Below are 15,722 nucleotides of genomic sequence, written 5' to 3' on the forward strand. Positions count from 1 at the left end.
AATGTCAATAAACATTTTAACAGAGAAAACGCAATACAATGTAAAATGTATTTTATTAAATGTAAAATGTATAGATTCAGTCGGAGCTTATAATGAATGCAGGGCAAAACAAAAGCCTTTCATGGCACCAAATATTCAGCAGAGTTTTCTAAAAAGCGCAATATTATCTCACTTGAACTTCCTTCTGTATATTGTTTTACTTCCATATTTACTCTGAAGGCATTTCTGTCCATGCTCATTGTCATGAAATGGAGACTCTTAGCTCTCTCTCTTCTGTTGGCTCAAGCTACCATTACATACGGGGTTGATTTACTTTGTTCTCTTTACGTGCTTTACTTTCTCTTAAAAACACAGGCGAGTCATTACAGGGTGAATACAATATGATTAAACCTGGACCCTTTTGTGTTCTTTCAGTTCTCAATGAAATGTTCAGAAAAGTTTTAATGGAATTGTGTTGCAGCCTGCAGCAGCTTGAACTGGATATTTAAGGAAATTTGAAAGTCTCCTAAAAGAGCTTGTTTGCCACTGACAAACTAATCTTAACAATTGTCTGACAACATGGCAGAGATCTTCAAAGCCACACAGTCCATGAACATACAAAATGTTTTTGATTAAGAAGATCTCAGGATTTGCTTCTGCTGCAATGTTTGAGCTCAGAGGCTAAAACATGTTTCATACTTTTTTTTGCGTAAACGTCTCCCTTTCCACCCATTCGCCCTGAAACCAAAGAGAGGCGATGGGCAAAGAGTGACAGCTCCCTCCCAATCAGGGACCCTGAATGTTGCTCTGAGAAAATGGTGCTATAGAGCAACATCTGCTGGACATGTAGTTTCTGATATAGCCTGATACTATAACTTTTAAAAATAGATTTTACATTAGGGAAGAACATTTCTGAGACTCCTTTCTGAAACGGTCTCATATTGTGTTCAGAATGTATTGAATTTCCCTCGGGATCAATAAAGTATCCATCCATCAGCAAAAACATTCACTTTTCTAAACAGTCAGATATTCCCTGAAAGAATAGATTGCAGCCAATATCTGCAGACACGTGCTGATGCAATCTTTTCAGCTATTCCATAACTTTTTTTGGGGTCATTTAATTTGAAAATATGTAAAATAAATGAAGGATAAAGGTTTTAAAATGCTATAATTCCTCTTAATGTCTGCTGAGTGTGCCTGTCAGACCAGTTGTTTCTTGCATTGGCTGCAAAGGTTTGCTTGAAAAGAGTCACTGCTGCTGGTTGGAGTTTTTATTTTGTAGTTTTCTTGGTGGTTGGATGTCATGTTTGAGGTGGTACTGCTTGGATCACTTGGACCAGATGAAGACGGACCACCACTAGCGCCCTGTGTCTTCTTCTTCTTCTTCCACCCTATCATACTGGAAAGCTCTTTCTGGAATTGGGATGATCCAAAGTGGTAGACCAGGGGGTCAAGGAGGCAGTTCAGACTCCCCAAACACAAAAAGATTAAATAGATAACATAGAGGTTGTCTGCATTGTCCTCGATCTGACCCTTCTCTGTAAACTTAAACAAGCGAATGATGAGGACGAGGTTAGTGGGGGTGAAACACAGCAAGAACATCACCAGTACGGTTCCAGACAAAAAGACAGCTCTTCTTTTCTTTAGTGAGTGGTCTGGAACTCCTGGTTGCTCCTTGCTCAGGGTCATGATCACACGAGTGTAGGACACCATGGTAATGACCATAGGGAGAAAGTAAAGGAGGCAGCAGAGGATGATGAAGTACATCTTGTAGCACAAGAACGGCACTGTGAGTTGGATGTCTTGACAGGTGGTGATGTTCAACTGTGCGAGTTGAAAAGTCTGTTCAGTGAAGAGGAAGTGCAACGAGCCAGCGAAGGAGAGTATCCACATGACCACACAGGCTATGATTGCCTTTGTAGGACTCCTCCAAGACAGGGAGTCAATGGGATAGACCACAGCGAGAAGTCGGTCCACACTGATCAGGGCTATGAGCAGAACGGAGCAGTACATGTTCCAGTAAAAGGCTGCGGTGACCACACGACACATGGCGGGGCCGAATATCCAGTCGTTTCCATTAAAGTGGTATGAGATCTTGAAGGGCAGCACCATGGCAAAGAGCAGGTCAGCACAGGCCAGGTTCAGCATGTAGATCACTGCTGGCTTCTTTACCTTTATTTTTGTCACGAAGACCAGCACTGCACAGATGTTGATGGGAACACTGAAGAGACAGACTAATGTGTAGAAGGACGGGATGAGGATGGTAGACACAGGTCCTGTTAGAAACAACCGCACCTCCTCTGAGATTCTGTACCGGCTGTGGTTAGACGTGTCAGACTGCAGAGCTTTTGCATCAGGGCTATGTTGGGTAACTTTAGCACAGCTGCATGGGATATCCTGAGGTCCTGCTGCACTGTCTGGAGAGAGAACGTAGATTAATGTTTCAAATGTACATTTAAGAAAAGAAAATCATCAGTTGTTTCTTAACAAGAATTTGTTAAAAAAAAAAAGAAGTTATTTAAGGTGATGCTAATTAAGATTGTTTTTCTCATCAACCGCCCACGCTTAATGGCTCATTAGCTGATTAGATAAAAACCTTTTAAAATGATAGCGTTGTAATATAGACCAGTTTATAGCTATGCTGCTATAGGTTTAGACTTTCAGGGGGACAAGGTGCCAGTCCCCCTGATTGTCTCAACCTAAAGCAGCAGAACTATGAGCTGGTCTACATTACAACACTATCATCTTATCTCTCTCACTGCATTCATGTCATATTATTGCATTAATCTTTAAATCCCAGTTACTAACATTTTTAACAAATTTATCAGTAACATGGATGCTAATTAAGATTTTTTTCCCTCACAAAACCCTTAGTAAAATGATAGTGTTCTAATACATTTGTAAAATGATAATAATATACCATTATATGCAAGGAGATCATAATCAGTGGATCCTTCATGGTCATTGGATGTTGTGAAAAATAGAGTAAATCATGTCAAACATAATCAGATAATCAAAAGTAACAATTGTGCTTTCTAACCTTTACCTCATTCAAAGTTTATTTTCTTTGTCCAAACTTCCGGTTTTTGACGCGATCCAGCGCTGAGACCCCCCAGGGCTCTCATTTATAAAACAGTGCGTAGAATCCATACTAAAAATGTACGTGCGTCAAAACCCCAGAAATGTTGTGCGCACAAAATAATTCAGAATAATGAAATCGTTCATACCTACACCTTCACGCAAAGTTCCCTTTATTTATCTATTTACACCTGGAAATGTGCGTACGTACATTAGCCCCTTGTTCCGCCCGCTACACACACCCACATTCAACCATAGATGGTCAATGTAAAGCAGCTCGTAAATGAAAATGCAAACGAACGAGGGGGCAGATCAAAGAGTAAGGTGGTCCCTTTTCCTCGATCTAGTCAGAACGGGAGCTGCAGTGTTTTGGACTAGCTGAAGGCTCTTTAGAGATTTACCAGAGCAGCCTGATAAAAGAGAATTACAGTAATCCAACCTGGAGGGAACAAATGCAAGTTCTAGTTTTTCTGCACCGTTTTGTGAGAGGATCTGCCTGATCTTAGAAATATTACGAATGTGAAAATTAGCTGTCCTTGAAAGGTGTTTTATAGTTAAAGGACACCTTGATCAAATAGAACTCCTAGTGGTATTAGATGTCACGCTGATGCCATGAAGGGCCGTTATATTATCAGAAAAGGTCTCTCTGAGGTTCTTTGGTCTAAGTATGATAACATCAGTCTTGTCTGAGCAAAGCAAAATTACCTTCGACTATGACCTCGGGTGATTCTTTATCAAGGCGAAAGCCAAGTGTCTTTGTGCTGACTGCAAAGAGAAAGTAACATGTATTAAAGAAGTCATACCAAAGACGGCTAAGAAAGATGTTTCAGTCTCCCCAACAGCCGACCCTGAACGGCTAACCAACAACATAATACAACGTGTTTTTAGAATCAACAAATGTTTGTGTCACCTTTGTCAATTCCACATGATATATCCAATGTTTTTAAGTATTTCACACTACAGAGTTAGAGCAGAGCACAATGAAAACTGGATAAGGAAAATCACTGTTTTCTGCCCTCTATTCACTTATGATAGGCGTATAGATAATGTTGCTCAATTAATGTAAACATTGTTGTTACTCTTCTTTTAAAAGCCCAAAGTTCAGAGTAGAGAGTGATCTAAATTCGATGCTACAGGTCAGCTTTTATTACCGTTATTACCAAATTGAGTCTGTATTTGTAAGCCTTTCCAAGACTCCTCAGAAGAGCCTAAAAAGAGAAGGAGTAAAATGTGTTAAACAAGTGACAGAGTTACTAATTACGATTCCCCCCCCCCCCCCCCCCATCCTCCAATAGCCCACCCTTAATCAATCTTTAACTGTTAGATAAAACCCTTGGTAACATGATAGTAATATACCATTATATGCAGCGAGATCAGAATCGGTGTATCCTTCCTGGTCATTGGATGGTGTTTTATGATAACCTGCTTGAAAAATAAAGTAAAACAAACCTAATCAGATGTTATAGACAAGCCCAAGCGCTGTATTCTACCTTGTATTTTACAGGGAGACAGTGCAGAGAAGCCAATATTGGAGTAAGGTGGTCCCTTTTCCTCGATCTAGTCAGAACAGGAGCTGCAGTGTTTTGGACTAGCTGAAGGCTCTTTAGAGATTTACCAGAGCAGCCTGATAAAAGAGAATTACAGTAATCCAACCTGGAGGGAACAAATGCAAGTTCTAGTTTTTCTGCACCGTTTTGTGAGAGGATCTGCCTGATCTTAGAAATATTACGAATGTGAAAATTAGCTCCTTGAAAGGTGTTTTATAGTTAAAGGACACCTTGATCAAATAGAACTCCTACAGTGGTATTAGATGTCACGCTGATGCCACGAAGGGCCGTTATATTATCAGAAAAAGTCTCTCTGAGGTTCTTTGGTCTAAATACGATAACTTCAATCTTGTCTGAGCGAAGCAAAATTACCTTCGACTATGACCTCGGGTGATTCTTCATAAAGGTGAAAGCCATCTATCATTGCGCTGACTGCAAAGAGAAAGTAGAATGTGTTAAAGAAGTCATACCAAAGACGGCTAAGAAAGATGTTTCAGTCTCCCCAACAGCCGACCCTGAACGGCTAACCAACAACATAATACAACGTGTTTTTAGAATCAACAAATGTTTGTGTCACTGTTTTCTGCCCTCTATTCACTATGATAGGCGTATAGATAATGTTGCTCAATTAATGTAAACATTGTTGTTACTTTTCTTTTAAAAGCCCAAAGTTCAGAGTAGAGTGATCTAAATTCGATGCTACAGGTCAGCTTTTGTTACCGTTATTGCCAAATTGATCAGTAACATTCTGTCCTTGTAAAAAGTCTTTCCAAGATTCCTCAGAAAAGCCTAAAAAGAGAAGGAGTAAAATGTGTTAAACAAGTGACAGGGTTACTAATTACGATTCCCCCCCCCCCCCTCTCCAATAGCCCACCCTTAATCAATCTTTAACTGTTCGATAAAACCCTTGGTAACATGATAGTAATATACCATTATATGCAGCGAGATCAGAATCGGTGTATCCTTCCTGGTCATTGGATGGTGTTTTATGATAACCTGCTTGAAAAATAAAGTAAAACAAACCTAATCAGATGTTATAGACAAGCCCAAGCGCTGTATTCTACCTTGTATTTTACAGGGAGACAGTGCAGAGAAGCCAATATTGGAGTAAGGTGGTCCCTTTTCCTCGATCTAGTCAGAACAGGAGCTGCAGTGTTTTGGACTAGCTGAAGGCTCTTTAGAGATTTACCAGAGCAGCCTGATAAAAGAGAATTACAGTAATCCAACCTGGAGGGAACAAATGCAAGTTCTAGTTTTTCTGCACCGTTTTGTGAGAGGATCTGCCTGATCTTAGAAATATTACGAATGTGAAAATTAGCTCCTTGAAAGGTGTTTTATAGTTAAAGGACACCTTGATCAAATAGAACTCCTACAGTGGTATTAGATGTCACGCTGATGCCACGAAGGGCCGTTATATTATCAGAAAAAGTCTCTCTGAGGTTCTTTGGTCTAAATACGATAACTTCAATCTTGTCTGAGCGAAGCAAAATTACCTTCGACTATGACCTCGGGTGATTCTTCATAAAGGTGAAAGCCATCTATCATTGCGCTGACTGCAAAGAGAAAGTAGAATGTGTTAAAGAAGTCATACCAAAGACGGCTAAGAAAGATGTTTCAGTCTCCCCAACAGCCGACCCTGAACGGCTAACCAACAACATAATACAACGTGTTTTTAGAATCAACAAATGTTTGTGTCACTGTTTTCTGCCCTCTATTCACTATGATAGGCGTATAGATAATGTTGCTCAATTAATGTAAACATTGTTGTTACTTTTCTTTTAAAAGCCCAAAGTTCAGAGTAGAGTGATCTAAATTCGATGCTACAGGTCAGCTTTTGTTACCGTTATTGCCAAATTGATCAGTAACATTCTGTCCTTGTAAAAAGTCTTTCCAAGATTCCTCAGAAAAGCCTAAAAAGAGAAGGAGTAAGATGTGTTAAACAAGTGACAGGGTTACTAATTACGATTCCCCCCCCCCCCCCTCTCCAATAGCCCACCCTTAATCAATCTTTAACTGTTCGATAAAACCCTTGGTAACATGATAGTAATATACCATTATATGCAGCGAGATCAGAATCGGTGTATCCTTCCTGGTCATTGGATGGTGTATTATGATAACCTGCTTGAAAAATAAAGTAAAACAAACCTAATCAGATGTTATAGACAAGCCCAAGCGCTGTATTCTACCTTGTATTTTACATTGAGACAGTGCAGAGAAGCCAATATTGGAGTAAGGTGGTCCCTTTTCCTCGATCTAGTCAGAACAGGAGCTGCAGTGTTTTGGACTAGCTGAAGGCTCTTTAGAGATTTACCAGAGCAGCCTGATAAAAGAGAATTACAGTAATCCAACCTGGAGGGAACAAATGCAAGTTCTAGTTTTTCTGCACCGTTTTGTGAGAGGATCTGCCTGATCTTAGAAATATTACGAATGTGAAAATTAGCTCCTTGAAAGGTGTTTTATAGTTAAAGGACACCTTGATCAAATAGAACTCCTACAGTGGTATTAGATGTCACGCTGAAGCCATGAAGGGCCGTTATATTATCAGAAAAAGTCTCTCTGAGGTTCTTAGGTCTAAGTATGATAACTTCAGTCTTGTCTGAGCGAAGCAAAATTACCTTTGTCTCTGACATTGAATTCTTCTTTATAAATGCCAAAGCCAACTGTCAGCTCGCTGGCTGGAAAGAGAAAGTAAATGTGTCAAACAAGTTATACCAAAGAAGCCAAGTAAGATGTTTTTATCTTCCCAATAACCGACCATGAACTGTTCACCAAAAACATAATGCAACGTTTTTTTAGAATCCAAGTCAATCCAATTGTCTGATCTTCTCAGTGTCATTTTTTTTTTTTTTTTGTATTTTTTTTTTACAGTTTCTTCTTCAATATTAACATTTTCTACAATTACACATTTTATGTAATATAACAATAAAAAATCCTCCTTAACAATGTTGCAAAGCCCACATGCTAACTCTTTAAAACCCAGAACATTTCTTTAAGTATCTAAAACAATCCAGCGTGTCAAAAGGAATAAATTATGAACAGATTTAATTTGATTTTAAACTGATTGGCTAAAATGTGCAAAAGCCCTGTCTGACATATTTAATACTTAAAATATTACTTGAGTTCTTCTTACTGTTCAAGGTCTTTTCCGAGGCAACACAGCCGAACACCAGAGCCACAAGTAGCAAACTTTGTGAACAAAAGGAAAACATCTTGCTGCAGAAACAAAAAGTTTTAAAAACAGAATAAAGCAGTATTTTGAGAAGTCCTGTTTAGTTCGGTGTTCTTTAGACCTTTCCCAGGTTGGCTCTGCTGCAGATTTTCATCCACCGAATTTAAATCAGTCATGTCTCTAAAGACTGCTTATTCCCATGCCGCCATCCACCAATCAGCTGCAGTCTCTTTAGCACAAATTCCAAGCATCTAAATCGCCTTCTTATCACACTGTAGATGCAGCGAAATCAACAATTACTGTGGAACTTCGAAATGAAGGGAAGGAAGATCATTTTATGGCAATTGGGGAAATCTGTTTATGTGATTTAAATCTCTTGTTGATGCTTGGTTGGAGTGTCTTTCACCAACCCAGGGTGTCAATGTCACATTATACAGAAGTGAGAAGTCCAACATTGTACTAATAATTCGGAAAAGACCTGAAAATGTATAATGTTAAGAACGTTGTTTAATAGATCAAGTGTCATGTAAAAACATGCTTGCTTGCTCTTTATGTTATCACGTTGACTTCCTGGAAGATAAACTGTGTTTGGAGGTTGCATGTGGATTTTTGCAATGAAATGCATAATGTAGCTTCTATGCAAAAAGCACCCTGTCACTGCATGAACAGAATCATGGACTTTAAACATGCATACATGTAGATGTGTTCACAGACCCCAATGCAAGGTATGTAGAATTTTTATAACGAAATCAACCATAATATGCTGACCTAATGTGAAGAAAAGCCTTGAGAAAGTTTAGATTATAGTTTATTTGAATCAGGATCAGTGTACAAAAAAACATTTGTCTCAGAAGAGAAGAGATGCTATCTACCAGATTAACAGTAGGTGACTAGCTAATTTTCATCTGTTGTCCCAGATGATGGCAAGAGTAAAATATATCAACACATACACACACATGCACAGTAGCTGTCTTGTCTCTAACCTGTAATTATAAAGAATAATAATAGTAATAACAAATCTTAAAATATTGCTTTAAGAAAAAAAGTTGTAAAATAGAAAGACATTTGCAACATCTTGATGCACAGCTTAGTTGCAGACCAGTATATGAGTATATTGTGAATTCAAATCCAATCCAATGAACATTTGCACACCTTTTAAACATTGACATAATTTCACTTTAAAAACAGTCATTAACATTTCACGCGAACTATGTCTATATACTCAATAGTATATGATAGAAGCTGGTGCCTTATGCATATTCACAATCAGAGAGAGAGTGGTTCAATGTCAGATTGTATGCCACAGGTCAGCTTTTATTACTTCTATTCCCAAAGTCACGTGGCAAACGTAAAATTTTCAACATTTTAAGCTCAGAACGAGATCCGGGATACAAGCGGCCACCCTACGGAGGAAGCCCATTTCGGCCGCTTGTATCCGGGACCTCGTTCTTTTGGTCATGACCCAAAGCTCATGACCATAGATGTAGCAGTCGCAGTTGTAAACTCGTAAAAACTTCGACCAATGTCTGCACTCAGTACAAGTTTCATGAACCAATCACGCCTCCCTTTCTACCTCTTGTTTTCTACCCCATGTGTGCACGTGCCCACACTCAAAGCATAAGCTGAAATAATTTTTGCAGCTATTATATATAGCTTAAAGTAAGTTAATGTGTACAATAAATGAAGGATAAAGGTTTTAAAATGCTATAATTCCTCTTAATGTCTGCTGAGTGTGCCTGTCAGACCAGTTGTTTCTTGCATTGGCTGCAAAGGTTTGCTTGAAAAGAGTCAGTGCTGCTGGTTGGAGTTTTCATTTTTTATTTTTCTTGGTGGTTGGATGTCATGTTTGAGGTGGTACTGCTTGGATCACTTGGACCAGATGAAGACGGACCACCACTAGTGCCCTGTGTCTTCTTCTTCCACCCTATCATACTGGAAAGCTCTTTCTGGAATTGGGATGATCCAAAGTAGTAGACCAGGGGGTCAAGGAGACAGTTCAGACTCCCCAAACACAAAAAAATTGAATAGATAACATAGAGGTTGTCTGCATTGTCTTTGATCTGACCCTTCCCATACATAGCCTGGTGAATGATGAGGACGAGGTTAGTGGGGGTGAAACACAGCAAGAACATCACCAGTACGGTTCCAGACAAAAAGACAGCTCTTCTTTTCTTTAGTGAGTGGTCTGGAACTCTTGGTTGCTCCTTGCTCAGGGTCATGATCACACGAGTGTAGGACACCATGGTAATGACCATAGGGAGAAAGTAAAGGAGGCAGCAGAGGATGATGAAGTACATCTTGTAGCACAAGAACGGCACTGTGAGTTGGATGTCATGACAGGTGGTGATGTTCAACTGTGCGAGTTGAAAAGTCTGTTCAGTGAAGAGGAAGTGCAACGAGCCAGCGAAGGAGAGTATCCACATGACCACACAGGCTATGATTGCCTTTGTAGGACTCCTCCAAGACAGGGAGTCAATGGGATAGACCACAGCGAGAAGTCGGTCCACACTGATCAGGGCTATGAGCAGAACGGAGCAGTACATGTTCCAGTAAAAGGCTGCGGTGACCACACGACACATGGCGGGGCCGAATATCCAGTCGTTTCCATTAAAGTGGTATGAGATCTTGAAGGGCAGCACCATGGCAAAGAGCAGGTCAGCACAGGCCAGGTTCAGCATGTAGATCACTGCTGGCTTCTTTACCTTTATTTTTTTCATGAAGACCAGCACTGCACAGATGTTGATGGGAACACTGAAGAGACAGACTAATGTGTAGAAGGACGGGATGAGGATGGTAGACACAGGTCCTGCTAGAAACAACCGCGCCTCCTCTGAGATTCTGTACTGGCTGTGGTTAGACGTGTCAGACTGCAGAGCTTTTGCATCAGGACTATGTTGGGTAACTTTAGCACAGCTGCATGGGATATCCTGAGGTCCTGCTGCACTGTCTGGAAAGAGAATGTAGATTAATGTTTCAAATGTACATTTAAGAAAAAACAAGACAATTATTCAAGAATATATTAACCAGTTGATCGTTTCTTTACAAGGACCAAGTCAAAAAGGAGGTCACATTTCATTACCATTATATACATCAGGAGAGATGGGGTGTCCATCCGGGCGGTCGAATGGTGAACCCGTTTGAAAAAGAAAGTAAAATATCTGTAACCTATAAACAGATATTTTTGCTTCATGTCTGTCTTCTTTGATTTGGTCCTTTTCCTCCCATCTCTAATTACCTTCAATGTATTCAATGAGGACCCTGGTTATAACAGGCTCATAGCCCTTTAATATCTCTGGATGGGCTGGAAAGAGAAAGTAAAATGTGTCAAACACGTTACTCCAAGGAAGGGAAGTAAGATGTTTTAATCTCCCCGATAACCGACCCTGAACTTTTAACCAACAAGATAACACAATGTTTTTTAGAATCAACATTTTTGTGACACCTTTGTTTGATCAAAATGAAACATCCAATGCTTAAAGTTGGAACATGAACATTGTTGTGACTTTTCTTTTAAAACCCTGAAATGAGAGCGATTCAATGTCAGACTCTACACTACAGGTCAGCTTTTATTACTTCCATTGTCAGAGTCATCAGTCAGGTTGTGTCCTTCTGGAGATCCCTCGAAAGAGTCCTCTGAAAAGAAAAAAGAAAACGTGTCAAACATGTAAAATTTTCCAAATTTCTCCTCTGTGGATCAATAAAATAATATCTTGAAATCGGTGATGCTCATTAAGATGATCTTTCTCACTTATTGCTGACTGTAACAATCACTTATCAGATGAAGTTCAGTGTGACCTGAGGGATGCTGTGTCTTTCATTACCATCAAAGTCTTCATAATTCCAGTCGTCAGATGTTTCATTATAGACTGAGTCCTCTCTGGTTTCAGTGTCTGGAGAGTGAAAGGAAAATGTGTCAAACATGATGAAACTTTTTTTCCTCACTGACGTCTTGAATCAAGACCAACCAGAAACTTTCTTGGAACCAACAAATGAAGCTCTAGCGTAAGTTCAGTAAAGAAGACTACAAGTGATCCATGATTCAGGTCTTTCTCATTCACCCTATCACATTTCTGCTGTCATTCTCCAGCTGTCAGTCTGGGCTGTCTTTGGGTTAATTGGCGTAGTTCCTTCAGGCTGGTGTTGGTGTGCCCCTGCACCTCCCCATCCCCGCCATCTTCAGCAGCAGAATCCTCCATCATTTCTTCCTCCCACTCGGTCTCATCAAGTCCTCAGCTTCACCACCACCAGGGTCCAGACTCCAGGGCGGGGGGGATTTATCCTAATGACGCTGAGAATTTCATTCTCCAAACTCATCATCCACCCCATAGAGTCCAAGCGCCAAAGACTTTCTGTCAAGTCACATTTTTCACATTATCATTGTAATAAATAATTCTCTTAAGATCATTCATCTTTCCTGATCGAAATGACTGAAGCGCCTCTTTAGAATAACATAACCAGTGTTGATGCTATTAAAGTTACAGCCATATTTAGACTTCTGATAAGCACTTCTTTCTGCCTCATTTCCTTTAAAACTTTTATACTCAAATTTTCTTTTTTTTTTTAAATTCTGAAACACCTGCTCCAATCAGCTTGAAGCAGTTTCTGCCGATATCAGCAAACAATACTTTGTTGAACAAGGACAAAAAGAAAACAAAAATCTTTACAAATATACAAATTATTTCAAGGTTTTCTTTTTCTTTAAAAGACATCACTAAAAGTCTCACTTCAGATTGTTGAATTTGATCATTTGTTTTTCTATTTGAAAACATTGAAGTCAGCTTCTTTTATTTCTGGATTTTTCTTTGGTCAAACAAATAAAGACAGTTAGCAATGGGGAGTTTAAGTTATGATTGTCACGATCCGGGGTAGAAAACAGGAAGGAGGACTCGTGTGCAGAATAACAAAATTTATTAACAAAACATAAAACAAAAACTTACGAGTTGAAAACTAAATCCCAAAGCAAAGAACAGAGAATATCCAAATCCAAATTTCAGGGCACATGCACGAGAGACAAACGACAGCAACCAAAGACAATGAACCGACAAGAAACTGAGGAAAACACAGAGACTATGTAGACAAGGGGTAATCAGACACAGGTGAGACTAATGAGACAGGTGAGGACAATCAGGGTAATCACAAAGGCGGGAAACACAAAGAACACAAGACCAGAACACAGAGGACAAGTACAAAGTAAAACCCAACACTGACACCACCTAAAACCAGATCTACAAAATAAAACAGGAAACACTAAAGACTAGACTTAAAACACAAGACAGGAATTAAACTAACAGGCAACATAGGAGGACACAGGGAAACACACTGAAGACTAAAGTAAACACAAGACTATAAAACATTAAAACACACAAAGGGAAACAGTCAACACGAGGAAACAAACACAACACTAAGGACAGAATGAAAACTAAAAAGATGAAACAGAACCAAACCATGACAATGATGTTGTTTCACCTATTTGGAGTTGAAGGAGTGGAGGTTTCTTTAAACGTATTATTAACACCCACACCTGTGATGAGTCAGAAATTTACCAAAGCAAATTAATAATTTTCAGATGGAGAGCACATAAACTCCACCCAGAGAGGGTCTGTCCGACTGGGATTCAAACCATGAACCTCTTGCTGTGTGTCAACAACGTTAACCATTGCACCACCATGCAGCCCTTTGTTAAACACTTGAATAATAATAATATTACATTTAATTGACCACACACAACATCTCAGAGTGCAACAAATTAAAAAGGAGCATGAAAAGAACCATTTTAAAATCAATCGAAAACACATGAGAGCTAATTAGTTTAACATGTTTGAGAATTGTCCTCTTGCACTGCAAAGTTGTAAAACCAAAGAAATGTCGTCCATTGAAACAAAATGCACAACCATTATTGGTAATTTAGTAGAGCAAAAATATATTTCATAACATTTTCTACGTGTTGTATTTAATATTTACCTTTTTAAAAAGCACTTAAAAACAGTTCTCTACATGTCTGTACCGACATTCAGAATGAACATATAACATCTCTGCAGTACAGCCCAGTAGCCTTAGGAACATACTGTCAAATAAGATATAGATTCAAATATTTAGTCCATTTCTACAGCTGAGTCTTGTGATTGGTTAAAAATATTTTGGTTGACCTGCTGTTGGCAGACAGACCGAAAAGTTTCAGACACAGGAGAGCAACAAATAATAAATGTATTGTTAGAAAGGCCCACATGCAAACTCTTTCAAATATTGTTGAGAGTGACTTAAATTCTTCTTACTGTTCAAGGTTGTTTCCATGGCAACACATCGACACATCAGAGCACACAGCAGCAAACGTGTTAGACAAACAGAAAACATACTGATGAGTTAATTCAGTCACAATAAACTAAACAGATTCTGCTGCACATCTTTATCAACATCGGTTCTGTCTCTGCCCACAGACCCGTCCACCAATCAGTCTGCAGCCTGTCTGCAGCACAGAGATAAATTCTTGTAGTGTGATGTCCCTTCCTGTCTCACAGCAGCAACAGCAAAGACATTTCATGTCATATGAGGACAGGTCTTTGGAGTCAGTAAAAAAAAAAAAAGAGAAGTATTAATTTCAAAAGCAAAAAGGCATCTTAAAGTTTAACAATTTCAGTCAACCTGATTTGTCATCTTACATTTGTCCTGGTTGACCATTTATTCAATCATAAAAAACCTCGATCCGGTGAATGTGTGTTCGTCATCGATTGACGTTTGACCCCTAACCCAAGTCCGAGCTAGCTAACTGTTTTCCACTGTTTTTTTAGCACTTACCTTGGTAAGCACATCAAGCAGTGTGACGGTGCAGGGTGGCATTTCTCCGTTCGCCGATAGGGGGCGCTAATTTAGGAAATACTCCTATGGGTCATATTACGTGACAGACGACCTCTACGGTCGTATAGGTTGGAGCACTTCAACATCCCAAAGTGCAATCAAAGAAACAAGTCAAAGCAAAAAAAGGCTCAAAGATTGGTTGCAAAATTTCAAAATGAAAAACGACAAATTTAAAAAGAGATTACAATTAGAAAAATATCAAGATTCACTGTTTTGATCCTTGAAGGGAAATTACGTGTTTACACTCTGGGGAGCTGCCCCCGGCGGGCACTCCTAGGCTTTTTGGATGGGGGGGGGGGGGCCCTAAATTATTATATTTATATAAATACATATATATAGGGATTGAAGGATTTTTAAAAAGGCTCTAAGCCTTGGTCTGTCAAGCAAGAAAAAAAAATTGTACTCCTGTTTTTATTGGCTTCTCGTTTGAAGCCAATGGAGCAGGACTGCTGATGAAGGCAGTATAGAGCTATGAATTACAAAACCTTGCAAAACACAGTGAATAACAAACAATCCCATCGTAGTTTTCTATTTAAGTACAGATAAACATTTCCTTGGAGGAGATAATTATTTCTGCATCCTGTCTTTTCCTTTTATGTCTTTGATTTGAATTCTCTCTTTACATGTTAATGAATACCAGTTGCTCTGACCCTGGTAGGCCGTATTCCCATGACATGACAAAAATATGTATTTGCTCTGTCCCATCAAATGACATTTCCCACTGTCCTTCAGTGAAGATCAAGGCTTGGTGACAGAAAGCAGAGCAGAGGCGTGTTTTTTAGCGTGATGGTGTCACGAACATACAAAGAGACCCAAATGCACGACTCGAAAGGCACAAACAGTTTCTCAAAAACGTTTAATCCGGTCAGGGTTCGGTACACAGGAATCAGTCCAAGGAGGCAAAGGTACAAAATCGGCACGCAAGGGGAATCCAAAAAACCACTCGGGGGTCAGAACAAGAATCAATGACGAACTGGCATGGAGGGGAAGACAGACATTAAATACTGAACAGGGGGTGGAGTTAACAAGACACAGGTGAGACACATCAGGTAATCAGCAGGCTGAGACACACTGGGGGAAGGGCATGCAGCCAACAA

General features: G+C 39.5%; 2 protein-coding genes across 2 annotated transcripts; both read right to left on the reverse strand.

The window, feature by feature from the left end:
- Nucleotides 1-22: 22 nt before the first annotated feature.
- LOC306836596 (proteinase-activated receptor 1-like) lies at nucleotides 23-2,951 on the reverse strand (the record flags this gene model as incomplete). Its single annotated transcript, XM_079363770.1, has 2 exons — nucleotides 23-2,396; nucleotides 2,900-2,951. Coding segments are annotated over 2 exons (1,269 nt in total), but the record flags the coding sequence as incomplete, so codon positions are not given.
- A 6,165-nt stretch (nucleotides 2,952-9,116) lies between these two features.
- On the reverse strand, nucleotides 9,117-14,607 carry LOC306836597 (proteinase-activated receptor 1-like; the record flags this gene model as incomplete). Its single annotated transcript, XM_079363771.1, has 5 exons — nucleotides 9,117-10,720; nucleotides 11,347-11,406; nucleotides 11,595-11,663; nucleotides 12,711-12,720; nucleotides 14,566-14,607. The coding sequence occupies 5 exons, from the start codon at nucleotides 14,605-14,607 to the stop codon at nucleotides 9,591-9,593; spliced, it is 1,311 nt and encodes a 436-aa protein (XP_079219897.1). The 3' UTR covers nucleotides 9,117-9,590.
- Nucleotides 14,608-15,722: the final 1,115 nt, after the last annotated feature.

This window comes from Symphodus melops, assembly GCF_947650265.1.
Source record: "Symphodus melops genome assembly, chromosome: 16".
Classification (NCBI taxonomy): Eukaryota; Metazoa; Chordata; class Actinopteri; order Labriformes; family Labridae; genus Symphodus; species Symphodus melops.